This window comes from Gopherus flavomarginatus, chromosome 23 (genome assembly GCF_025201925.1).
Source record: "Gopherus flavomarginatus isolate rGopFla2 chromosome 23, rGopFla2.mat.asm, whole genome shotgun sequence".
In the NCBI taxonomy this organism is placed as follows: Eukaryota; Metazoa; Chordata; order Testudines; family Testudinidae; genus Gopherus; species Gopherus flavomarginatus.
The window spans coordinates 569,565-596,095 of NC_066639.1; the positions used below are offsets into that span (position 1 = coordinate 569,565).

The 26,531-nt window shown below is 58.7% G+C and overlaps 2 protein-coding genes and 1 long non-coding RNA gene across 3 annotated transcripts in view; 1 reads left to right on the top strand and 2 right to left on the bottom strand.

Annotated features, from left to right (window-relative positions):
• Positions 1–26,531, bottom strand: part of LOC127039357 (zinc finger protein 345-like) — a 200,491-nt gene that overhangs the window by 107,247 nt on the left and 66,713 nt on the right. The window lies entirely within an intron of this gene.
• Positions 1–26,531, bottom strand: part of LOC127039394 (zinc finger protein 501-like) — a 56,264-nt gene that overhangs the window by 25,723 nt on the left and 4,010 nt on the right. Inside the window, exons 2-3 of the mRNA XM_050933095.1 lie at positions 24,917–25,088; positions 24,139–24,265 (exon numbers count right to left, since the gene is read on the bottom strand). Coding sequence (XP_050789052.1) covers positions 24,139–24,265; positions 24,917–24,997 — 208 coding nt within the window. The 5' untranslated portion in view covers positions 24,998–25,088. The remainder of the gene's footprint in view (positions 1–24,138; positions 24,266–24,916; positions 25,089–26,531) is intronic.
• Positions 9,418–9,999, top strand: LOC127039526 (uncharacterized). The gene is made up of 3 exons (XR_007771105.1): positions 9,418–9,435; positions 9,879–9,922; positions 9,986–9,999. It is a non-coding gene; the product is annotated as an uncharacterized LOC127039526 (long non-coding RNA).

Consider the following 26,531-nt stretch of genomic DNA (forward strand, 5'->3'; position numbering starts at 1 on the left):
GGCAGCTGTGGGGCTGGCTCTGAGAAGGGCAGGTCAGGGGATAGCTGAGGGGATGGTTCAGGGCGGGGGGCAGCTGTGGGGCTGGCTCTGAGAAGGGCAGGTCAGGGGGCAGCTGTGGGGCTCGCTCAGGGCGGGGGGCAGTTGTGGGGCTGGCTCTGAGAAGGGCAGTTTGGGGGGCAGTTGTGGGGCTGGCTCTGAGAAGGGCAGGTCAGGGGGCAGCTGAGGGGCTGGCTCTGGGAGGGGGGGCAGCTGTGGGGCTGGCTAAGGGCGGGGGGCAGCTGTGGGGCTGGCTCTGAGAAGGGCAGGGCGGGGGGCAGCTGTGGGGCTGGCTCTGAGAAGGGCAGGTCGGGGGGCAGCTGAGGGGCTGGCTCATGGCGAGGGGGCAGCTGTGGGCTGGCTCTGGGAGGGGGGGCAGCTGTGGGGCTGGCTCTGAGAAGGACAGGTCAGGGGATAGCTGAGGGGCTGGCTCAGGGTGGGGGGCAGTTGTGGGGCTGGCTCTGAGAAGGGCAGAGCGGGGGGCAGCTGTGGGGCTGGCTCAGGGCGGGGGGCAGCTGTGGGGCTGGCTCTGAGAAGGGCAGGTCGGGGGGCAGCTGAGGGGCTGGCTCATGGTGAGGGGGCAGCTGTGGGCTGGCTCGGGGGGGCAGCTGTGGGGCTGGCTCTGAGAAGAGCAGGTGCGGGGGCAGCTGTGGGGCTGGCTCGGGGCGGGGGGGCAGCTGTGGGGCTGGCTCTGAGAAGGACAGATCAGGGGGCAGCTGAGGGGCTGGCTCAGGGCGGGGGGCAGCTGTGTGGCTGGCTCTGAGAAGGGCAGGTGCGGGGGCAGCTGAGGGGCTGGCTCTGGGAGGGGGGGCAGCTGTGGGGCTGGCTGTGAGAAGGGCAGGTCGGGGGGCAGCTGAGGGGCTGGCTCAGGGCGGGGGGCAGCTGTGGGGCTGGCTCTGAGAAGGACAGGTCAGGGGATAGCTGAGGGGCTGGCTCAGGGCGGGGGGCAGTTGTGGGGCTGGCTGTGAGAAGGGCAGGTCGGGGGTAGCTGAGGGGCTGGCTCTGAGAAGGGGAGGTCAGGGGGCAGCTGTGGGGCTCGCTCAGGGCGGGGGGCAGTTGTGCGGCTGGCTCTGAGAAGGGCAGGTCGGGGGCACCTGAGGGGCTGGCTTAGGGCGGGGGGCAGTTGTGGGGCTGGCTCTGAGAAGGGCAGGTCAGGGGGCAGCTGAGGGGCTGGCTCTGGGAGGGGGGGCAGTTGTGGGGCTGGCTCTGAGTAGAACAGGGCGGGGGGCAGTTGTGGGGCTGGCTCAGGGCGGGGGGCAGTTGTGGGGCTGGCTCAGGGCGGGGGACAGCTGTGGGGCTGGCTCAGGGCGGGGGACAGCTGTGGGGCTGGCTCTGAGAAGGGCAGGGCGGGGGACAGCTGTGGGGCTGGCTCTGAGAAAGGCAGGTCGGGGGGCAGCTGTGGGGCTGGCTCATGGCGAGGGGGCAGCTGTGGGCTGGCTCTGGGAGGGGGGGCAGCTGTGAGGCTGGCTCTGAGAAGGACAGGTCAGGGGATAGCTGAGGGGCTGGCTCAGGGCGGGGGGCAGCTGTGGGGCTGGCTCTGAGAAGGGCAGGTCGGTGGGCAGCTGAGGGGCTGGCTCATGGCGATGGGGCAGCTGTGGGCTGGCTCTGGGAGGGGGGGCAACTGTGGGGCTGGCTCTGAGAAGGGCAGGTGCGGGGGCAGCTGTGGGGCTGGCTCGGGGCGGGGGGGCAGCTGTGGGGCTGGCTCTGAGAAGGGCAGGTCGGGAGGGCAGCTGTGGGGCTGGCTCTGAGAAGGGCAGGTGCGGGGGCAGCTGAGGGGCTGGCTCTGGGAGGGGGGGCAGCTGTGGGGCTGGCTCTGAGAAGGACAGGTCAGGGGACAGCTGAGGGGCTGGCTCATGGCGGGGGGCACTTGTGGGGATGGCTGTGAGAAGGGCAGGTTTGGGGTAGCTGAGGGGCTGGCTCTGAGAAGGGCAGGCCCGGGGGCAGCTGTGGGGCTCGCTCAGGGCGGGGGGCAGTTGTGGGGCTGGCTCTGAGAAGGGCAGGTTGGGGGGCTGTTGTGGGGCTGGCTCTGAGAAGGGCAGGTCGGGGGCAGCTGAGGGTCTGGCTCAGGGCGGGGGGCAGTTGTGGGGCTGGCTCTGAGAAGGGCAGGTCAGGGGGCAGCTGAGGGGCTGGCTCTGGGAGGGGGGCAGTTGTGGGGCTGGCTCTGAGAAGGACAGGTCAGGGGATAGCTGTGGGGCTGGCTCAGGGCGGGGGGCAGCTGTGGGGCTGGCTCAGGGCGGGGGGCAGCTGTGGGGCTGGCTCTGAGAAGGGCAGGGCGGGGGGCAGCTGTGGGGCTGGCTCTGAGAAGGGCAGGTCGGGGGGCAGCTGAGGGGCTGGCTCATGGCGAGGGGGCAGCTGTGGGCTGGCTCTGGGAGGGGGGGCAGCTGTGGGGCTGGCTCTGAGAAGGACAGGTCAGGGGATAGCTGAGGGGCTGGCTCAGGGCGGGGGGCTGTTGTGGGTCTGGCTCTGAGAAGGGCAGGGCGGGGGGCAGCTGAGGGGCTGGCTAAGGGCGGGGGGGCAGCTGTGGGGCTGGCTCGGGGCAGGGGGGCAGCTGTGGGGCTGGCTCTGAGAAGGACAGATCAGTGGGCAGCTGAGGGGCTGGCTCAGGGCGGGGGGCAGCTGTGGGGCTGGCTGTGAGAAGGGCAGGTCGGGGGGCAGCTGAGGGGCTGGCTCAGGGCGGGGGGGCAGTTGTGGGGCTGGCTCTGAGAAGGGCAGGTCAGGGGGCAGCTGTGGGGCTGGCTTGGGGCGGGGGGCCAGCTGTGGGGCTGGCTCTGAGAAGGACAGATCAGGGGGCAGCTGAGGGGCTGGCTCAGGGCGGGGGGCAGCTGTGGGGCTGGCTCTGAGAAGGGCAGGTGCGGGGGCAGCTGAGGGGCTGGCTCTGGGAGGGGGGGCAACTGTGGGGCTGGCTCTGAGAAGGACAGGTCAGGGGATAGCTGAGGGGCTGGCTCGGGGTGGGGGGGCAGCTGTGGGGCTGGCTCTGAGAAGGGCAGGTCGGGGGGCAGCTGAGGGGCTGGCTCAGGGCGGGAGGGCAGCTGTGGGGCTGTCTCTGAGAAGAACAGGTCAGGGGATAGCTGTGGGGCTGGCTCAGGGCGGGGGGCAGCTGTGGGGCTGGCTCAGGGCGGGGGGCAGCTGTGGGGCTGGCTCTGAGAAGGGCAGGTCAGGGGATAGCTGAGGGGCTGGCTCAGGGCGGGGGGCAGCTGTGGGGCTGGCTCTGAGAAGGGCAGGTCGGGGGGCAGCTGTGGGGCTGGCTCTGAGAAGGGCAGGTCGGGGGGCAGCTGAGGGGCTGGCTCATGGCGAGAGGGCAGCTGTGGGCTGGCTCTGGGAGGGGGGGCAGCTGTGGGGCTGGCTCTGAGAAGGGCAGGTGCGGGGGCAGCTGTGGGGCTGGCTCGGGGCGGGGGGGCAGCTGTGGGGCTGGCTCTGAGAAGGACAGATCAGGGGGCAGCTGTGGGGCTGGCTCAGGGCGAGGGGCAGCTGTGGGGCTGGCTGTGAGAAGGGCAGGTCGGGGGGCAGCTGAGGGGCTGGCTCAGGGCGGGGGGGGCAGTTGTGGGGCTGGCTCTGAGAAGGGCAGGTCAGGGGGCAGCTGTGGGGCTGGCTCAGGGCGGGGGGGCAGCTGTGGGGCTGGCTCTGAGAAGGGTAGATCAGGGGGCAGCTGAGGGGCTGGCTCAGGGCGGGGGGCAGCTGTGGGGCTGGCTCTGAGAAGGGCAGGTGCGGGGGCAGCTGAGGGGCTGGCTCAGGGCGGGGGGCAGCTGTGGGGCTGGCTCTGAGAAGGGCAGGTGCGGGGGCAGCTGAGGGGCTGGCTCTGGGAGGGGGGGCAGCTGTGGGGCTGGCTCTGAGAAGGACAGGTCAGGGGATAGCTGAAGGGCTGGCTCGGGGCGGGGGGGCAGCTGTGGGGCTGGCTCTGAGAAGGGCAGGTCGGGGAGCAGCTGAGGGGCTGGCTCAGGGCGGGAGGGTAGCTGTGGGGCTGGCTCTGAGAAGGGCAGGTGCGGGGGCAGCTGAGGGGCTGGCTCTGGGAGGGGGGGCAGCTGTGGGGCTGGCTCTGAGAAGGGCAGGTCGGGGAGCAGCTGAGGGGCTGGCTCAGGGCGGGAGGGTAGCTGTGGGGCTGGCTGTGAGAAGGGCAGGTCGGGGGTAGCTGAGGGGCTGGCTCTGAGAAGGGCAGGTCAGGGGGCAGCTGTGGGGCTGGCTCAGGGCGGGGGGCAGTTGTGGGGCTGGCTCTGAAAAGGGCAGGTTGGGGGCAGCTGTGGGGCTGGCTCAGGGCGGGGGGCAGTTGTGGGGCTGGCTCTGAGAAGGGCAGGTCAGGGGGCAGCTGAGGGGCTGGCTCTGGGAGGGGGGGCAGTTGTGGGGCTGGCTCTGAGAAGTACAGGTCAGGGGATAGCTGTGGGGCTGGCTCAGGGCGGGGGGCAGCTGTGGGGCTGACTCAGGGCGGGGGGCAGCTGTGGGGCTGGCTCTGAGAAGGGCAGGGCGGGGGGAAGCTGTGGGGCTGGCTCAGGGCGGGGGGCAGCTGTGGGGCTGGCTCTGAGAAGGGCAGGTCGGGGGGCAGCTGTGGGGCTGGCTCTGAGAAGGGCAGGTCAGGGGGCAGCTGTGGGGCTGGCTCAGGGCGGGGGGCAGTTGTGGGGCTGGCTCTGAAAAGGGCAGGTTGGGGGCAGCTGTGGGGCTGGCTCTGAAAAGGGCAGGTTGGGGGCAGCTGTGGGGCTGGCTCAGGGCGGGGGGCAGTTGTGGGGCTGGCTCTGAGAAGGGCAGGTCAGGGGGCAGCTGAGGGGCTGGCTCTGGGAGGGGGGGCAGTTGTGGGGCTGGCTCTGAGAAGTACAGGTCAGGGGATAGCTGTGGGGCTGGCTCAGGGCGGGGGGCAGCTGTGGGGCTGACTCAGGGCGGGGGGCAGCTGTGGGGCTGGCTCTGAGAAGGGCAGGGCGGGGGGAAGCTGTGGGGCTGGCTCAGGGCGGGGGGCAGCTGTGGGGCTGGCTCTGAGAAGGGCAGGTCGGGGGGCAGCTGTGGGGCTGGCTCTGAGAAGGGCAGGTCAGGGGGCAGCTGAGGGGCTGGCTCATGGCGAGGGGGCAGCTGTGGGCTGGCTCTGGGAGGGGGGGCAGCTGTGGGGCTGGCTCTGAGAAGGGCAGGTGCGGGGGCAGCTGTGGGGCTGGCTCGGGGCGGGGGGGGCAGCTGTGGGGCTGGCTCTGAGAAGGACAGATCAGGGGGCAGCTGAGGGGCTGGCTCAGGGCGGGGGGCAGCTGTGGGGCTGGCTCTGAGAAGGGCAGGTGCGGGGGCAGCTGAGGGGCTGGCTCAGGGCGGGGGGCAGCTGTGGGGCTGGCTGTGAGAAGGGCAGGTCGGGGGGCAGCTGAGGGGCTGGCTCAGGGCGGGGGGGCAGTTGTGGGGCTGGCTCTGAGAAGGGCAGGTCAGGGGGCAGGTGTGGGGCTGGCTCGGGGCGGGGAGGCAGCTGTGGGGCTGGCTCTGAGAAGGACAGATCAGGGGGCAGCTGAGGGGTTGGCTCAGGGGGGGGCAGCTGTGGGGCTGGCTCTGAGAAGGACAGGTCAGGGGGCAGCTGAGGGGCTGGCTCAGGGTGGGGGGGGGCAGCTGTGGGGCTGGCTCAGAGAAGGGCACGTCAGGGGTAGCTGAGGGGCTGGCTCTGAGAAGGGCAGGTCGGGGGGCAGCTGTGGGGCTGGCTCTGAGAAGGGCAGGTCAGGGGGCAGCTGAGGGGCTGGCTCAGGGCGGGGGGCAGCTGTGGGGCTGGCTCTGAGAAGTGCAGGTCAGGGGATAGCTGAGGGGCTGGCTCAGGGCGGGGGGCAGCTGTGGGGCTGGCTCAGGGCGGGGGGCAGCTGTGGGGCTGGCTCTGAGAAGGGCAGGTCAGGGGATAGCTGAGGGGCTGGGTCAGGGCGGGGGGCAGCTGTGGGGCTGGCTCTGAGAAGGACAGGTCAGGGGATAGCTGAGGAGCTGGCTCAGGGCGGGGGGCAGCTGTGGGGCTGGCTCAGGGCGGGGGGCAGCTGTGGGGCTGGCTCTGAGAAGGGCAGGTGCGGGGGCAGCTGTGGGGCTGGCTCGGGGCGGGGGGGCAGCTGTGGGGCTGGCTCTGAGAAGGGCAGGTGCGGGGGCAGCTGAGGGGCTGGCTCTGGGAGGGGGGCAGCTGTGGGGCTGGCTCTGAGAAGGGCAGGTCGGGGGTAGCTGAGGGGCTGGCTCTGAGAAGGGCAGGTCAGGGGGCAGCTGTGGGCCTCGCTCAGGGCGGGGGCAGTTGTGGGGCTGGCTCTGAGAAGGGCAGGGCGGGGGGCAGCTGTGGGGCTGGCTGAGGGCGGGGGGCAGCTGTGGGGCTGGCTCTGAGAAGGGCAGGTCGGGGGGCAGCTGAGGGGCTGGCTCATGGCAAGGGGGCAGCTGTGGGGCTGGCTCTGAGAAGGGGAGGTGCGGGGGCAGCTGTGGGGCTGGCTCGGGGCGGGGGGGCAGCTGTGGGGCTGGCTCTGAGAAGGAGAGATCAGGGGGCAGCTGAGGGGCTGGCTCAGGGCGGGGGGCAGCTCTGGGGTTGGCTGTGAGAAGGGCAGGTCGGGGGGCAGCTGAGGGGCTGGCTCAGGGCGGGGGGGCAGTTGTGGGGCTGGCTCTGAGAAAGGCAGGTCAGGGGGCAGCTGTGGGGCTGGCTCGGGGAGGGGGGGCAGCTGTGGGGCTGGCTCTGAGAAGGGCAGGTGTGGGGGCAGCTGAGGGGCTGGCTCAGGGCGGGGGGCAGCTGTGGGGCTGGCTCTGAGAAGGGCAGGGCGGGGGGCAGCTGAGGGGCTGGCTCAGGGCGGGGGGCAACTGTGGGACTGGCTGTGAGAAGGGCAGGTCGGGGGGCAGCTGAGGGGCTGGCTCAGGGCGGGGGGGCAGTTGTGGGGCTGGTTCTGAGAAGGGCAGGTCAGGGGGCAGCTGTGGGGCTGGCTCGGGGCGGGGGGGCAGCTGTGGAGCTGGCTCTGAGAAGGACAGATCAGGGGGCAGCTGTGGGGCTGGCTCAGGACGGGGGGCAGTTGTGGGACTGACTGTGGGTCAGGGAGGCTCCCTTTATCCCCAGCACCAGACCCCCAGGATCTCCCTCTTCTCCCAGGACAAACCCCACAGCCTCACGGTGCCGGCAGCCCCACGGCCCACCCTGAGCTGCGTTCAGCCCCCAGGACATGGCCTTTCCGCTCCCTGCCCCCCCCCCGCCGCACCGACTGGCCGGGTTGGCAGAGCCGAATCGTGGCCTGGCAGGGACCCCACGAGGTCACCAGACCCTAAGCTCAGCCCGTCCCTGCCAGGGGCTTGTCTAACCTACTCCAAAAACTCACAGCCTCCCCCGGCCGTGTGGCCCAGGGCTGAACCCCCCTGACCGGTGGGACGCTTTTCCCCAGGTCCAACCCAAACTTCCCTTGCTGCAATTTACACCCATTGCTTCTTGCCCTGGCTGCACACATTCCTGAATCCCTGGGGGTGGGGGTGGTGCCAGCGACCCCCACCACGGGGGCCCTGACCAGGGAAGCCAGTCGTAGCGAGGGGCTTCTTCCCGGGCTAGCACCGGCCCAAAACCCTGTTGTCAGACGCGCGTCCATTTTTAGCAGTGCCTACGAGGTCACACTCGCTTAAAAATGGCATCCCCCCCATGCAGCATGACCTTGTGCACCCTGCATGCAAGTTTGCATGGGGGGCCACATGAAAGGGGGTGGGCCCCAAACATTCCCAGAAGGTCCAGCTTTGCGGACATCGGGGAGTGTCACCTCAGCCCTGACTAGGGTGACCAGATGTCCCGATTTTATAGGGACAGTCCTGATATTCAGGGATTTTTCTTATATAGGGACCTGTTACCCCCCACCCCTGTACCGATTTTTCACACTTGTTATCCCAGCCCTGACCCCCACCGGCCCAGCCGCTGCCCCATCGCTGGGCTGGCAGCCTGTCTGCAGTTCCCGCCACTGGGGGCAGACAGTGAGCAGGAATAGAAGCAGGATCCATGGGGGAACAGAGCTGGGGGAAGAGGATAAATAGGACAAGTGGGGGGGTTGTCTGTGCTGGTGGCTTGAGGATTAGTGGTGGCCCCAGAGCGAGCAGTGGGTAGGGAAAAGCTGTGGAAGCAGCCACTGTCTGCTGGTTTTAGGAGCTGGGGGGGCGAGCCTGGGCTCCCCTACCAGACCCGGGGAAAGGAGTGTGAGACCCCCCCACGAAGGAGCCAAGGATGACGGGGAGCCCTGAGGGAGACTGGGAGGCCAGGAAAAGATTGAAGCAGAGAGGAAGGCTGATGAGGTGGAGTAGGGGGGCTGGTGGAGGGCAGCCACATGGGGAGGGGGGATAGAAGAATCCAAATCCTCGCACGGGTGGGGCAGTCAAGGCAAACCTGGAAGGGCCGGGTAGACATCCGCTGCTGGGGTCGCCCCTCCCTGGGGCCACTGGGAGCCAGGCTGCCTCACTACAGGCCAGGATTAGGGGAGATGTTTATTCTTTGGGGGCGTGGGGGGGATGTTTTATTTTCCTTCCCCTCCCAGCATGCATGGAACTACAATCGGCGCTAAGGAGGGGCAGGACCCCGCTGCAGTGGGGACCCCGTGGTGGACGGCTAGGCCCTCTCCTTACCTGCGTGGCTGCCTGGTGCTCTCGCTGCCCGCCGTGGTGATCTCTGCTGAAAGGTAGCGCCTCTAGCTGCGGGCTGGGTCCGGCTTTCCCACGGCTCCGAGTCTAGGGGATACCTCGGCCCTCCTGGCCTGAGCACAATTGCAGCGTATGTGGCTTGTCGTTCGTGCCCCGCCGTGGTGATCTCTGCTGAAAGGTAGCGCCTCTAGCTGCGGGCTGGGTCCGGCTTTCCCACAGCTCCGAGTCTAGGGGATACCTCGGCCCTCCTGGCCTGAGCACAATTGCAGCGTATGTGGCTTGTCGTTCGTGCCCCGCCGTGGTGATCTCTGCTGAAAGGTAGCGCCTCTAGCTGCGGGCTGGGTCCGGCTTTCCCACAGCTCCGAGTCTAGGGGATACCCCGGCCCTCCCGGCCTGGGCACCATTGCAGCGTATGTGGCTGGTCATTCGTGCCCCACCGTGACAGTTCAGACCATCCCTTTCGCCCAAGCGCCCGTGTGAGCAGCAACATGCCAGTAGGAGAGCGTCTTCCGCCATGCTGCGGGACAAGGGTGTCCCGTCCCTTTTTGGGTTCAGGGTGCAGGAGGGGACTCTGGGTGGGGGCAGGAGGTTGGGGTGCATGAGGAGGGTGAGGGCTCCGGCTGGGGGTGCAGGCCTTGGGGTGGGGCTGAGGGATTTGGAGTGTGGGAAGCGGCTCAGGGCTGGGGCAGGGGTTGGGGTGTGGGATGGGGTGTGGGGTGCAGACTCCAGGAGGAAGTCTGAGTGTGGGAGGGGCTCACACCTGGGGCAGGGGGTTGGGGTACACATGGGGGTGCAGGATCTGGGAGGAAGTTAGGATGCGGGGAAGGTGCTGACCTGGGGCAGAGGGTTTGGGGTGCAGGATCTGGGAGGGAGTTAGGATGTGGGGAAGGTGCTGACCTGGGACAGGGGGTTGGGTTACAGGATCTGGGAGGGAGTTAGGCTGTGGGGGGAGGTGCCGACGTGGGGCAGAGGGGTGGGGTGCAGGATCTAGGAGGGAGTTAGGCTGTGGGGGGAGGTGCTGACCTGGGGCAGAGGTTTGGGGTGCAGGATCTGGGAGGGAGTTCGGATGCACGGGGAGGTGCTGACCCAAGGCAGGGGGGTTGAGGTGCAGGATCTGGGAGGGAGTTAGGCTGTAGGGGGAGGTGCCGACCTGGGGCAGAGGGTTTGGGGTGCAGGTTCTGGGAGGGAGTTAGGCTGTGGGGGGAGTTGCCGACCCGGGGCAGGGGGTTTGGGGTGCAGGTTCTGGGAGGGAGTTAGGCTGTCGGGGGAGGTGCCGACCTGGGGCAGAGGTTTGGGGTACAGGTTCTGGCTGGGCGGCAGGGTGTGGGGGGAGGTGCTGACCTGGGGCAGGGGGTTTGGCTGCAGGATCTGGGAGGGAGTTAGGCTGTGGGGGGAGGTGCCGACCCGGGGCAGAGGGTTTGGGGTACAGGTTCTGGCTGGGCGGCAGGGTGTGGGGGGAGGTGCTGACCTGGGGCAGGGGGTTGGGGTGCAGGATCTGGGAGGGAGTTAGGCTGTGGAGGGAGGTGCCGACCTGGGGCAGAGGGTTTGGGGTGCAGGTTCTGGGAGGGAGTTAGGCTGTGGGGGGAGGTGCCGACCCGGGGCAGGGGGTTTGGGGTGCAGGTTCTGGGAGGGAGTTAGGCTGTGGGGGGAGGTGCCGACCCGGGGCAGGGGGTTTGGGGTGCAGGTTCTGGGAGGGAGTTAGGCTGTGGGGGGAGGTGCCGACCCGGGGCAGAGGGTTTGGGGTACAGGTTCTGGCTGGGCGGCAGGGTGTGTGGGGAGGTGCTGACCTGGGGCAGGGGGTTTGGGTGCAGGATCTGGGAGGGAGTTAGGCTGTGGGGGGAGGTGCCGACCCGGGGCAGAGGGTTTGGGGTGCGGGTTCTGGGAGGGAATTAGGATGTGGGGGGAGGTGCCGACCTGGGGCAGGGGGTTTGGGTGCAGAATCTGGGAGGGAGTTAGGCTGTGGGGGGAGGTGCCGACCCGGGGAAGGGGGTTGAGGTGCAGGTGCTGGGAGGGAGTTAGGCTGCGGGGGGAGGTGCTGACCCAGGGCAGGGGGTTGAGGTGCAGGATCTGGCTGGGCGGCAGGGTGTGGGGGGAGGTGCCGACCCAGGGAAGGGGGTTGAGGTGCAGGATCTGGGAGGGAGTTAGGATGTGGGGAGAGGTGCCGACCCGGGGAAGGGGGTTGGGGTGCAGGATCTGGGAGGGAGTTAGGATGTGGGGAGAGGTGCCGACCCGGGGCAGAGGCTTTGGCGTGTGGGTTCTGGGAGGGAGTTAGGCTGTGGGGGGAGTTGCCGACCCAGGGCAGGGGGTTTGGGGTGCAGGTTCTGGGAGGGAGTTAGGCTGTCGGGGGAGGTGCCGACCTGGGGCAGAGGTTTGGGGTACAGGTTCTGGCTGGGCGGCAGGGTGTGGGGGTAGGTGCTGACCCAGGGCAGGGGGTTGGGGTGCAGGATCTGGCTGGGCGGCAGGGTGTGGGGGGAGGTGCTGACCTGGGGCAGGGGGTTTGGGTGCAGGATCTGGGAGGGAGTTAGGCTGTGGAGGGAGGTGCCGACCTGGGGCAGGGGGTTTGGGGTACAGGTTCTGGCTGGGCGGCAGGGTGTGGGGGGAGGTGCTGACCTGGGGCAGGGGGTTTGGGTGCAGGATCTGGAACGGAGTTAGGATGTGGGGGGAGGTGCCGACCCGGGGCAGAGGGTTTGGGGTGCGGGTTCTGGGAGGGAATTAGGATGTGGAGGGAGGTGCCGACCTGGGACAGGGGTTTGGGATGCAGGATCTGGGAGGGAGTTAGGCTGCGGGGGGAGGTGCTGACCCGGGGCAGGGGGTTGGGGTGCAGGATCTGGCTGGGCGGCAGGGTGTGGGGGGAGGTGCTGACCTGGGGCAGGGGGTTGGGGTGCAGGATCTGGGAGGGAGTTAGGCTGTGGGGGGAGGTGCTGACCTGGGGCACAGGGTTTGGGATGCAGGATCTGGGAGGGAGTTAGGCTGTGGGGGGAGGTGCCGACCCGGGGCAGGGGGTTTGGGGTGCAGGTTCTGGGAGGGAGTTAGGCTGTGGGGGGAGGTACCGACCTGGGGCAGAGGGTTTGGGGTACAGGTTCTGGCTGGGCGGCAGGGTGTGGGGGGAGGTGCTGACCTGGGGCAGGGGGTTTGGGATGCAGGTTCTGCGAGGGAGTTAGGATGCAGGGGGAGGTGCCGACTTGGGGCAGAGGTTTGGGGTGCAGGATCTGGGAGGGAGTTAGGCTGTGGGGGGAGGTGCTGACCCAAGGCAGGGGGGTTGAGGTGCAGGATCTGGGAGGGAGTTAGGATGTGGGGAGAGGTGCCGACCTGGGACAGGGGTTTGGGGTGCAGGATCTGGGAGGGAGTTAGGATGCAGGGGGAGGTGCAGACCTGGGGCAGGGGGCTGGGATGCAGGATCTGGGAGGGAGTTAGGATGCGGGGGGAGGTGCCGACCTGGGGCAGGGGGTTGGGGTGCAGGTTCTGGGAGGGAGTTAGGCTGTGGAGGGAGGTGCCGACCTGGGGCAGAGGGTTTGGGGTGCAGGTGCTGGGAGGGAGTTAGGCTGCGGGGGGAGGTGCTGACCCAGGGCAGGGGGTTGGGGTGCAGGATCTGGCTGGGCGGCAGGGTGTGGGGGGAGGTGCTGACCTGGGGCAGGGGGTTGGGGTGCAGGATCTGGGAGGGAGTTAGGATGTGGGGGGAGGTGCCAACCTGGGGCAGAGGGTTGGGGTGCAGGTTCTGGGAGGGAGTTAGGCTGTGGGGGGAGGTGCTGACCTGGGGCAGAGGGTTTGGGGTGCAGGATCTGGGAGGGAGTTAGGCTGTGAAGGGAGGTGCCCACCCGGGGCAGGGGGTTGGGGTGCAGGTTCTGGGAGGGCATTAGGCTGTGGAGGGAGGTGCCGACCCAGGGAAGGGGGTTGGGGTGCAGGATCTGGGAGGGAGTTAGGCTGTGGAGGGAGGTGCCGACCTGGGGCAGAGGGTTTGGGGTGCAGGTTCTGGGAGGGAGTTAGGCTGTGGGGGGAGGTGCTGACCCGGGGAAGGGGGTTGGGGTGCAGCATCTGGGAGGGAGTTAGGCTGTGGAGGGAGGTGCCGACCTGGGGCAGAGGGTTTGGGGTGCAGGTTCTGGGAGGGAGTTAGGCTGTGGAGGGAGGTGCCGACCCAGGGAAGGGGTTTGGGGTGCAGGATCTGGGAGGGAGTTAGGCTGTGGAGGGAGGTGCCCACCCGGGGCAGGGGTTTGGGGTGCAGGATCTGGGAGGGAGTTAGGCTGTGGAGGGAGGTGCCCACCCGGGGCAGGGGTTTGGGGTGCAGGTTCTGGGAGGGAGTTAGGCTGTGGGGGGAGGTGCTGACCCGGGGAAGGGGGTTGGGGTGCAGGATCTGGGAGGGAGTTAGGCTGTGGAGGGAGGTGCCGACCTGGGGCAGAGGGTTTGGGGTGCAGGTTCTGGGAGGGAGTTAGGCTGTGGAGGGAGGTGCCGACCTGGGGCAGAGGGTTTGGGGTGCAGGTTGTGGCTGGGCGGCACTTACCTCAGGCGGCTCCAGGCTGGCAGTGCAGTGGGGCTCAGGCAGGCTCCCTGCATGTCCAGCCCCTAGGCGGAGGGACCACGGGGGCTCTGCGCAGTGCACACTGCCTGCACCCACAGGTACCTCCCCTGCAGCTCCCACTGGTTGTGGTTCCAGGCCAATGGGAGCTGCGCTGGGGGCAGGGGCAGCGTGCAGAGCTTCCCTGGTCACCCCTGCTCCTAGGGGCAGCAGGGACCTGCTGGCTCCTTCTGGGAGCTGGAGCAGACTCTACCTTCCCCCCACAGTTGGGAAGTGCTCGCGGTTCCAGCCTCATGGTGGGGGGAGGCACCGAAGCTTGGGGCTTCTAGCCCGCAGCGCGGGTACTTGCCACGGACTGGATGAAATGAAGCAGCGGGCCGGATGCAGTCTACAGGCCATAGGTTCCTCACCCCGGCTTACATCGATGTGACTTACATCATGCAGGGGTGTGGAAAAAACGACCTAAGTTACATCAACTGAAAGGGGTGTCTACACCCCGCTATGTCGGCAGGAGGTCATCAGAAAGAATGGGTGACGGGAGACAGCTCTGAGTCAGGAGTGCCAGAAGAATTTATCATTGTGGGCCGCATATCTGCTACCTGGGCTGCCGACTGAGAACCACAGGGCCCCCCCGACCCCTCTGCCCAGCACCCCTGCCCTGAGTTACCTCCACAGAGTGGGACCAGAAGCGGACCCCGCTGGGTGGCAGGGTGGCCCCAGACGCCATGGCGTGGCAAGGCAATGCAGCCTCTGACCCCACCACATGGGGGGACCCCGCCCCGTGGGCCCTGCAGCCTTTAGCACACAGGTGTTTTTTCACACCCTTGAACGACAGAAGTTTGGCCAATGAAAATGGCAGTGTAGACATAGCCTGACAGTCTAACTGGGTACAAGGTCATACACCTCATCTCCACAAGTACTTTTCCTTTTAATAGAAATAGACTTTGAAGTTACTCTAAATAAGTTCCATTTGAAATACAAAATAAAATAAAATAAAATCTAGACTGGGCCAATGTTCTCTAATATATTATTTACATCATAATTCCTTCTGCTAAAGATGGTCAATCACATTAATAAACTTGTCAGGATTAGCCACCTCTTCCTGTATTACTAAGAAAACAAACCAAGACAACTGTCAGTTTTCCAATATAATTCAGGTGATCCCATAATCAGTCTCTTACTCTTTAACCCATAACTTCACCGTTAATTTCCTTTCCACTGGTGTAGCCCAGGGGTCGGCAACCTGCGGCACGCGAGCCGATTTTTACTGGCGAACAGAACACCTGACCAGCAGCAGGCTGAGCGGGGCCGGTGGCCAGGACCCCGGCTGGCAGGAGCTGGCAGCCAGAACCCCAGAGCAGCAGCAGGCTGAGCCGCTCAGCCCGCCGCCGGTCCGTATGCGTATTACATTTCTCCCTGTAGGAATGTGCTACTGGCAGCCGTATGCAGTACACCATAAGTAGCACATTCCCCCTATCTGCCCCCTCCCACTTCCTGCCCCCTGAATGCCCCCTCATAACACCTGACCCATCCAACCCCCTCCACTCCTTGGCTCCTGATCACCCCCTCCTGGGACCCCTCACCCTATCCGCCCCGCCCAGGACTGCCTCATCCAAGCCCCCCTGCTACCTGTCCCCTGACTGCCCCAACCCCTATTCACACCCCTGACAGGCCCCCCAGGACTCCCACACCTATTCAACCACCCCTGTTCCCCATCCCGTTACCATGCCGCTCAGAGCATCAGGTCTGGAGCCACAAGTGGTACCCACATTCCTATGGGGAGCAATTTAATACACTACAGCCAGACCCGCTCAGCCCGCTGACGGTCTGGCGTTCTCAAAATATGTTCTCATACCCCTTATCAAAAATTACACTACCATTAGCTTAAAAACTTTAAACTTTGTATATTACAGTAATCATTAAATAATGTATCTTGTTAATAAATACATAGGTTTGATTAAACAAAGAAGTTGTACTTACGTGCCTGTGCTTAATTTGTGTTTTCAATGATTTACCTTCTAAAAAAAATCTCGCATGTCTCACTCCCTCCCCAGAAAAGGCATCTCGCACCCCAGGTTAAGAACCACTGCACTAAACCGATAAGATCTGCATTTTAATTTCATTTTAAATGAAGCTTCTTAAACATTTTAAAAACCTTGCGTACTTTACAGACAACAATAGTTATGTAATATAGACTTATAGAGAGAGACCGTCTAAAAACATTAAAATGTATTACTGGCACGCAAAACCTTAAATAAGAGTGAATAAATGAAGACTCGGCACCCCACTTCTGAAAGGTTGCTGACCCCTGGTGTAGCCCATAGGACTGGCCTGCTCGTGGCTTTATGATATCCTGCCTTTATTTACAGGTTTGCTGTTTGTTTTATTATATTTAGTTTATATTTTTGTATTGGATTATTCTATTATGTTTGGCTGTAATGTGAGGATCCCACTGGCCTGTATCTTGTATCATTAGCTCAAGTGAAAGCAGCAAAGAGTCCTGTCGGTTGCATCTGAGGAAGTGGGTATTCACCCACGAAAGCTCATGCTCCAAAACGTGTTAGCCTATAAGGTGTCAGAGGATTCTTTGCTGCTTTTACAGATCCAGACTAACACGGCTACCCCGCTGATACTTAGCTCAAGTAAATTAGCATAAGTTTGGCTTGTGACCTCTGGCATAGATAAATGGCCTAATAGTTACCCTTTTGGATTTTGGGGAACTGAACATGTCTACCTAAGACATTTGGGACTTAGCGGTAACCACAAGAACATGGACGTAATGACCAGAAACTGATTCGTGCAACAGGTTTCCAGAATGTTCTCGTTGGCATTAATAGGTATGACTGTGCTAGCCTACAGGATAAGTGCACCCCGATATTATGGGGGTGAGGATATTAGATTTAGGCACAGGCATGAATACTCAGGAGAGTGCTCAGACCCCAGAAGAAGGCAAACCACCATGCAGAAGCAGCTCTTGGCTTTTTCATCTTCATTTTTTGAGTCTCTTAGCTGGTAATTTAGCTACTCAGCAGCTGACCCTTCAGGTCTATTATCTACCATCAACGTCGAGCATTGAGGAACCTGGACCATCGGGTCATCTGGCATGTCAGAGACGAGGCTGGTCCTGTGTGTCTCACCACCAGGTCCTCAAGGAAGGGAGTGTGCTAATCTAGGAAACTTTTATAAATTGGTGCCACACGTACCCCCAGAACCATATTATTTCCTTTTGATTTGTGGTTTGGAGCTTTGATAACTTTCTCATTTATTTTAATAAAAGTCTCACAGGCTCTGTTTTGTCAAGTGTTCTTGTCACACACCCCAAGTGTCCTTGCAAGATACCGAACTCACTACAACCGAGTCTGTGTAGCCTGATTCCAGGATAAGAACCTTATTATCTTCTAGTCACATCAATTGCTTATAACAACAATATACAACCTTCTAAAAATCAGGCTACATTGGTACCAATAACACATTCAAAGATCGCAAAATCTTGTCATACATGTTTGTTTTCTTTTAATTCTGTGACACTGCACCCTGTATTCTTCAGTGATATTACCATATGATCATGGCATAATTATGATGCAGTTTGTACAAGACAGCTCATGAAAGATGTCATTGGAAAAAAAGATATAGAACCATAGACTTTAAGGCTAGAAGGGACCATTATGATCATCTAGTCTGACCTCCTGCACAACACAGGCCACAGAATCTCACCCACCCACTCCTATATCAAACCTATGCCTGAGCCATTGAAGTCCTCAAATCGTGGTTTGAAGACTTAAAGGTGCAGAGAATCGTCCAGCAAGTGACCCATGCCCCACGCTGCAGAGGAAGGCAAAAACCACCCAGGGCTTCTGCCAATCTGCCCTGGAGGAAAATTCCTTCCCTACCCCAAATATGGAAATCGGTGAAACCCTGAGCATGTGGGCAAGACTCACCAGCCAGCACCCTGGAAAGAATTCTCTGTAGTAACTCAGATCCCACCCCATCTAACAACCCATCACAGGCCATTGGGCGTATTTACTGCTAATAGTCAAACCCCAATTAATTGCCAAAATTAGGCTAGCCCATCATACCATCCCCTCCATAAACTTATGATGTGCTGAACACGACTGTCCTGCTTGTATGCATGTATCATTTTTGTATTCAAAGTTTTGAATATTGACTATGGATCTGTATTTCACATGTAGGCACACCAGGTGACAATCACTAGGCAAGATGGTATAAATAGGAGGTTGTGAAAGACCCATTCAGGGTAATGGGGCATTAGGGAAAATAATAGGTTTTAGGAGCAGCTTACCCCCACTTGGTGACTCTTCCTGAGAATGCTCCAGTGATGAATGGAGGGGAATGATCAGGTCCCTCGATCTGCTGGCAATTCCCCTACTTATACAGCCCAAAATGCCATTAGCCTTCTTGGCAACAAGGGCACACTGTTGATTCCTATCCAGCTTCTCGTCCACTGTAACCCCTAGGTCCTTTTCTGCAGAACTACTGCCTAGCCAGTCGGTCCCTAGTCTGTAACAGTGAATGGGATTCTTCCGTCCTAAATGCAGGACTCTGCACTTGTCCTTGTTGAACCTCATCAGGTTTCTTTTGGCCCAATCCTCTAATTTGTCTAGGTCCCTCTGTATCCTATTCCTACACTCCAGCATATCTACCATTCCTCCCAGTTTAGTGTCATCTGCAAACTTGCTGAGGGTGCAGTTCACGCCATCCTCCAGATAATTAATGAAGATATTGAAAAAAACTGACCCCAGGACTGACCCTTGGGGCACTCCGCTTGAAACCAGCTGCCAACTAGACATGGTGCCGTTGATCACTACCCATTGAGCCCGACGATCTAGCCACCTTTCTATCCACCTTATAGTCCATTCATCCAGCCCATACTTCTTTAACTTGCTGGCAAGAATACTGTCAGACTGTATCAAAAGCTTTGCTGAAGTCAAGGAATAACACAGCCACTGCTTTCCCCTCATCCACAGACCCAGTTATCTCTCCTCATAGAAGGCAATTAGGTTAGTCAGGCATGACTTGCCCTTGGTGAATCCATGCTGACTGTTCCTGATCACTTTCCTCTCCTCTACGTGCTTCAGAATTGATTCCTTGAGGACCTGCTCCATGATTTTTCCAGGGACTGAGGTGAGGCTGACTGGCCTGTAGTTCCCCGGATCCTCCTCCTTCCCTTTTTTAAAGATGGGCACTACAGTAGCCTTTTTCCAGTCATCCGGGACCTCCCCCGATCGCCATGAGTTTTCAAAGATAATGGCCAATGGCTCTGCAGTCATATCCACCAACTCCTTTAGCACCCTCGGATGCAGCACATCCGGCCCCATGGACTTGTGCTCATCTCCAGTTTTTCTAAATAGTCTCGAACCACTTCTTTCTCCACAGAGGGCTGGTCACCTTCTCCCCATACTGTGCTGCCCAGTGCAGCAGGCTGGGAGCTGACCTTGTTTGTGAAGACAGAGGCAAAAAAATCATTGAGTACATTAGCTTTTTCCACATCCTCTGTCACTAGGTTGCCTTCCCCATTCAGTAAGGGGCCCACACTTTCCTGACTTTCTTCTTGTTGCTAACATACCTGAAGAAACCCTTCTTGTTCCTCTTAACATCTCCTGCTAGCTGCAACTCCAAATGTGATTTGGCCTTCCTGATTTCACCCTGCATGCCTGAGCAATATTTTTATACTCCTCCCTGGTCATTTGTCCAATCTTCCACTTCTTGTAAGATTCTTTTTTGTGTTTAAGATCAGCAAGGATTTCACTGTTAAGCCAAGCGGGTCGCCTGCCATATTTACTATTCTTTCTACACATTGGGATGGTTTGTTCCTGCGACCTCAACAAGGATTCTTTAAAATGAAAGTGTCAAGTGAAATTCCAGAGCAGATTGCATCTGATGACTCAGAATCAGGAGAAGAGATTCTCCCATGACATTCTCCTCTGAGCCATTCAAACCCGCTTCACTCAGCACTGTCTCATTATTGAGTTATGTTATTTACAACAGTTTTAGCATCCTAACAGCCTCATAATGGGGCGGGGGGGACAGCCAACCTTCTCAAAGGTGGCTTGACCAATAGGTAGAAACTGGGATTTAAACTCCAAATGATCCCACTGTGTTTGGGATCCATTTGAATTCCCCTTCCACATCCAGTGTCACAGAGACTGAAATGACACTTTTTTCCCTGCCCCTGCTCCTCTTCAGTTAAATATAATGAAAAAAGGTCAACAAATAACTGTTCTTCATCACAACCCAGAGCAACGTGAGAACAACTGGGAATGATACAATTTGTACCACTGGAGACACAAATAACTTGGCAAAAGGAAGAACAGTATAAATGTGATTCTCCTGGTTTCCTGGAAGGATGGACCCACTCCCATTACTCCTGGGAGAATGGAGTTGATAGCAAGGACAACTAGGTCCAGTCCAAAACAGGGCAAACTACAAAACTGCAAAAGGCAAAAATGCACACCTCTTTTGGACAAGCTGAGGGATAATGGTGGTGCAGACGGTTCAAACAGCCTTAAAGGTTACTACATGGGAATTAGGAAAACTATTCAAGAAAATAAACGTTTTGATAGATCTAGAGGTTTTTATGGTGTTTAGCTCCCTTGCAGATTCTATGATGATAGATAAGGGCTGAGCTCTGAGTGAAGCTTTTCCCGCACTCACAGCATTCATAGGGTCTGTCTCCCGTGTGGATTCTGTGATGTCTAGTCAGGGCTGAGCTCCGAGTGAAGCTTTTCCCACACTCACAGCATTCATAGGGTCTGTCTCCCGTGTGGATTCTGTGATGTCTAGTCAGGGCTGAGCTCCGAGTGAAGCGTTTCCCGCACTCACGGCATTCGTAGGGTCTCTCTCCTGTGTGGATTCTCTGATGCGTGGTAAGGTCTGAGTTCAGAGTGAAGTTTTTCCCACACTCACAGCATTCAAAGGGTTTCTCTCCAGTGTGGATTCTCTGATGCCGAAGGAGGTGCGACCTCAGAATGAAGCTTTTCCTACACTCACAGCATACATAGGGTTTCTCTCCTGTGTGTATTTTCTGATGTATTGTAAGGTGTGAGCTCTGAGTGAAGGTTTTTCCGCATTCACAGCACTCGTAGGGTCTTTGTCCTGTGTGAATTCTGTGATGTGTCATGAGGGTTGAGCTCTGAGAGAAGCTTTTCCCGCACTCATTGCATTCATAGGGTTTCTCTCCCGTGTGGACTCTCTGGTGAGAGATAAGGGAGGAGAGATCAGTGAAGCTTTTCCCGCACTCACGGCATTCATAGGGTCTCTCTCCTGTGTGGATCCGCTGATGTACAGTAAGGTTTGAGCTCCGAGAGAAGCTTTTCCCACACTCGCAGCATTCGTAGCGTTTCTCACCTGTGTGGATCCTCTGATGTGTAATAAGGTGAGCCCGGCGAATGAAGGTTTTCCCGCACTCACAGCATACATAGGGTCTGTCTCCTCTGTGTATTCTCTGATGCGCATGAAGGACTGAGTGGTCCCTAAAGCTTTTCCCACCCTCAGTGGATGCATTTTTTCTCGAATCCCTGAGGATTTTCTGCTGGGCTGTGGTTTTCTTGAGGTCCTTGTGAGTTCCTCGAGAGCAAATGAATTTATCCGATTTCTCCTCTGGCTGTTTTCCCTGCTCTCTCTCTGGTGTCTGATGAATCTCACAGGATTCTGCCTGCTCACGACTCCTGGAGACATTCCCTTCGGATGTTTGCGCTAATGCTCTGTGTGGTTCCACTTGCTCAGCATCTTCCTGCTGAGAATTCTGCTCCTCATTTTCACTCACCATCACATCACCTGCTGTGATAGAAAAAAAAAACTCAAAAAGGGATGGAAATGGGAAGACCAAACCAGAATAAGTGCTGGAGAGATGTCAAATAAAAACCAGGAACTGTATTACCCCAAACTCTCCCCCTAAAGGGGCCAGAGGACAGGATCAATTCTGCCTTCACATCCCATCTAAATTCTCAGTGGGAAGGGAAGTAGCCACTCACAGGTGTCAGTCAGGATCTGTAGGAAGCCATGAGCTACATCTGACTGGAGGATACGACATTTGCTGGGGCAATCCTAAAATCTGAGAGCTCATACGGTCTTTGCAGGGTATCCTAGATGTTTCTTCAGGCACTTTCCTCACCTGTGCAGGGACCTCTTAGGATCTCTCTTTCCTCTGAACCCTGGAAGTCTGAGACCCACGGCTCTTCCCCTTGTTCCAGCTGGGAGATCACATAAGGTTTGGAAACTGTAAACCCTGCTCAGACGAAAGAAAATAAAGGAGATCAGGTGAATCCATAAGACTTTGTCATAAAAAACATTCTATTAGCTTAACCCCAGTCCTTAGTAAACCAGTGAAATCCCAGGGCCAGCTCCCCAGGTCCTCAAAGGTGCAGAACACTTTGCTTATGAGGGATTGAACTACCAACATATCTGCTGGGAACCCACATAGACACTGTGACAGTCAGTACCCCGTATTCACTCTTTTACAAAATGATATATTTTGTCCAAAGTATGCCTTGTGAGGTATCACTGGAAAACTCGAAAACCCGCTGAACATTAACTGTAAAGTTATGAGACTTTACTGTATGATGTTACGAAAATGTTAACAGTTCTCGGGAACACCCACAGACCAGTTCCTCAGAGATAGCAAGGCAAACAGCTGGTCAAATACCCATTCTGTAGTCAGGGAATGGTGTGAACAAGACATTTACATTCCATCACAGGGATGGGTAGGAGCTCACGTCCACAACAGACAGCCCGTCACCATGACTCAGCTGAGAACTGAAAGTGTTTCTAGCACAAAGGACTGAATTACAGTAACTCCTCACTTTAAGTTGTCTTGGTTAATGTTGTTTCGTTGCTGATCAATTAGGGAACATGCTCATTTAAAGTTGTGCGATGCTCCACTCTTACCTTATGTGGCTGCCTGCTTTCTCCACAGCTGGCAGCCTCCCTATGCTCTCCCCTCCCCACAGCACCTCCCGCCCGCCAGCAGGCCCCGTGGATCTCCCTGCCTCCTGCCCGCAGCAATCAGCAGGCTTGTGGTGTTTTGGGGGCAGGAGGGAGAAGGAGGAGCAAGGACTTGGCACACAGGCTCCTCCTCCCTCCCCTGTCTTACGAATGCTGAAAGGCATTGCCCCGGGCAGGAGGCGGGGGGGTAGGGAGGGGGAGCCTGTGCACTGAGTCCTTGCTCCTCCCTCCTGCCCCCTAAATGCCGCAAACCAGCTGATTGCCCCAGGCAGGATGGAGTGGGGGGAACGAGGACTAGGCAAGGCTCCCCCCTCCCTCCTGCCCAGGGCAATCAGCTGGCTTGTGGCATTTAGAACGGGGGGGGGAGGAGCGAGGACACAGCATGGGAGGTAAAGAGGGAGGAGGTGTGGGGGAGAAGAGGCGGGTCAAGGATGGGGGCTTGGGGGAAGGAGGGGAGTGGGTGGGCTGAGGGTTGAGCCCACCGCCCCTGGTGCTTGCAGGGTAGGGGAAGCTGCTGCTGCTGCGCAAGGCGCTTCTCCCAGCCTACAGCACCTTCAGCCTCCTCGCCTGCCTCACCTCCAGTGCCAGTGGGCTGGGCCTGTGTAGAGTAAGGCAGGGGCACCCCCCAACTATAGTACAGTACCTGTATTAGTGCCTTTTAAAATGTATATAATGCCTTTTGTCTGGCAAAAAAAAAATTCCCTGGAACCTAATCTCCCCTATTGATATTAATTCTTATGGGGAAATTGGATTCGCTTAACATTGTTTCACTTAAAGTTGCATTTTTCAGGAACATAACTACAACGTTAAGTGAGGAGTTACTGTATAAAAAGAGGTGGAGAAAATGCTTGAGACTCTCCCCCCGACCCTCCCCCCGTCATAACATCAACTCCTTCTGAAGAACTCAACTGGGGGGGAAGGGAGGGAGAAGAGTCCTGGCTGGAAGGAAACCCAGGCTGTCACAACATATGGTGAGAGAAAGACATTTGATTTGAATCCGTCTTAGCTTGTTAAGTTCGAAGTTAGTTTGGACTCGTCTACACGACCAAGTTATGTCAATAAAAGCAACGCTGACACTAAAATATCGGCATAATAAGAGTCCGAATCTCATGTTCGCATTCGTTCCTTCTGTCGGCAGAGCGCGTCCATGGTTGGGGCACTATCATCGACAGTGTGAGCAATGCGCTCTGGGTACTTGTCCCACAGTCCACCTCGACATGTTCTGTCACTACGTGTTGTGGGAAGGCGGAGCAGACCGCGGGGTCTCTTGGGACCGGGCTCAATGCATTGCTTTCTGTCCCAGCACTCCATGGGCTTCCAGCTTTCTTTCGCAGCCTTTTTCAACGGCCCTTCTTTGCTGTGCACATCTTTGTGAGATGGGATGGATCCCACACTGCTCTCCTATGCTTTGTTAACTGTCAAGACGACATCATGGCTGGCAGTTCAGTTAATCGTGAAGTTCCTACGGGAGAAGACTCTCAGGTGCCTGACATGCTGCGTGATATGGATAGGAGCAACTTTAGTTGCTTTTGGCATTCACAAAGCAGCTGCAGAGGGTAGATCATCACTTTTGGGCTCAGGAAACAAGCACCGAATAGTGGGATTGTATCGTCATGCAGGCGTGGCATTTCTGTGCTGAGTGTTGTAGGTTGTGTTCGTGAAGGAGCACAGGGGGGTGCTCTTGTCCCAGAGATGGGCAGCGGCCCAGGGGCCATACATGCTAGTTGTCTCTAGGGCTCAACGAGGGGAAACGAAGTCAGTGGTTCAGAAGGACTCCTCGGGGGTGAGATCTCTGAGCCGATTTGTGCAGAGCAGGCTCAGTGTTTGAGGGCCGGCCAGGGGTGGGCAGCTTCTGTTCATGACGCTGGACCTAATCCAAGTTTTGCTTCAGCAAAGAGAAGGCGTTAGACTGTGTGCTGGACTGTTTGTATGCTCTGTTCTCAGAGTGCTGGTGTGTGTGTCACTGGCATGTCGGGGTGATGCTCAGACAGGGCAGAGGAAAGGCTCCATTGTGGGGGTAGCGTGAACCTTAATTCTGCACTCCCCCTTCTAAGAACCGAGGGGACGGGAATCCTTACCCAGCGAGGTCACATTCTCATAGTTCTCCTGCATGACATCCCTGTACAGGGCTCTCTGAGTGGGGTCCAGCAGAGCCCCCTCTTCCCTGGTGAAATACACAGCCACCTCCTCGAAGGTCACCGGCCCCTGAAAGAGCAAGAGCCCTGCACTCACTACTTGCTGCCCCACTCACAGCCCCACTATTCCTGGGAGCTCTGGATGGCTCACAGTCTACAAAGCTCCACCCCTACCCTGCTCAGAACATCCAGGAAACAGCAGGGTGAGGGGACGAAGCGAGAGCCCCTTGTCTCTCCCAGCAGATCCATCACCCCCCTACTAGCCACAGACTGATACAGGAGATGGAGCCCCCAGCAAGGTCCACAAGGCAGCCAAACATCCTCCTCATTGTAAGAAACTGGGTATGAGGGAAGGGCACCTCCCTTAAGTCTGACAGGTGGGTGCCCCCTTCATATCTCACAGCAGCCACTGGTTAGTCAGGCTCCAGCACTGGGAGTCTGGTCAGTTTTCCCAGCCCCATCAAGGTGGGTTGTTTCCTGTACCACAGATTAGGGTATTTCCACCTCCAGACCCCATGAGTCTGTTCCTAGAATCTAGGCCACTTATTAAACCAGTCCTGGCAGGTTTGCCAGACACCGTCCTCCTCCCTTTATCCACCCTGTGAGTTTCCTGTCCCGGTCCAACCACCAAAATAGACTGCGCAAACCTTCCCACTTTTTGTGTATTTGCTGCCCCTCTCCCACCTGCAGAAACCCACCAGCTACCCCAGTTAATCCCTACCTGAACTGACTCCACTGCAGCCATTTTTCTTCCCTGTCCCATGGGAGGCTCGGATGAGCTGGAGGGAGATGTGGACGTCATTCTGCAGCCTGGCAGGGCGAGAAGGGCAGTTGGGCAGGTTTCAGAACAGGCTTCAGTTCATTTCACATCACGATTCCCGCAGGCTCTTTCCCTGCAGACAGACATGCTAGATTCTGCCATGCTGGGAAAAGGCTTGATCGCTTTATTACAGTGTATACCTGGCCTCACCTGCCAGTCTAAGCTCTCAGAGATATTTTTAAGCCTTTCCAGTAACGAAGTCTTTATTAGAAAAGAGCAGAACCAAAGGAGTCACTTTGGAGGATTCCCTCTGATACAGACACCATGGCAGCCACACCCCATCAGGGGGAATACAGAGTCCGGAGTCCAGAACTGGCTTTTCCTCTCCCTGTTCCTCATTTTGCTTACAGGAAAGTGATTCCACCCAGGGGTGGCTACCTTTTTCTACTACTGCCCCTTTCAGTCTCTCTTTCCCCTGGCCCCTCTCCCTGCCCCTCTGGCTGGGAAAGCTTCATTCCTGGTTTCTTTGCTCTCCCATGGCTGGATTTGCTCCTGCAGTTGCTAATGGGAGGAGAAATGAGGAGGGGCTGTTTGTGCAGTGTCACTTTCATGCTAGTCCCCAGTGTAGTAGAAAGAGAAAGCCTGAGGCAGGAGGCCTGGTGTAAGGCCTAAGGCCCAAACTAAAATCAAGCCCTGCTGATACAAAGCAAACTTTGCAAGAGTCAGGCTCTGAGCAAAAATCATGTAAATACCTAGCAGAGGGGTCGTATCAGAGCATCCCGATACAAAGTTATGGTATAAACACACTCCCCAGAGATGATACAGGGACACGGATCCCTCCTAAGGATCATGGCAGGAGGATTAACACTACACTCAGAGCGATCTCCTCAGCCTGTGCTGGGTGGAGAAAAGAAAAGGGGCCACCCAACTCTCCTGTTACCAGCCAATGAGGGGGAGGCCTCTAGCTTTGATGTCTATTAAATATGTGGCTGGTCTCTTTAGTCGGGAAACCTTTTAACAGAGATAAAGGTGGAAAGAAATGATTCTCAAAGGAGAGGGGAAAGATGATTATTGGGTAACATAACCCCCTGCAACCTCCAGGATGGAGAACAATTTAGGGCAACAGGTTCCCCCGAAAAAAGGAGAAGTTGCTGGGATTTAGAAGCATGGGGAACAGCCCCGAACCTGAGAGGATTTTTAATAGACAATAGAGAGAGAGAAAACCTGAAATTTGAGATCAATGTTCAGAAATGAAAGAGAACAGGGTGAAAATCTAAGGAATTTTGGATCCGCTTTTGTAAATAAGAGAGGAAAGAGGAAAATTGGAGGGATTTTGTAACAGTTGTGGAGATGAGGTTATTTCCCATCAATATTTGATAAAGGAATAGAGAAAATGGGCAACACTTACAAAGATTTCATATCCACGGTCAAGAATCTGAGGAAAGGGCTAAATCTGAGATGTTGTTAGTATTTCATAATTCGAGAGACAGAAAAAGTTCTCAGGGCATATTCCATTAGTAATAGAGAGCTAGACAGACCGTGGGGCAAAATGTTAGCGCATTTGATAGCAATCTTT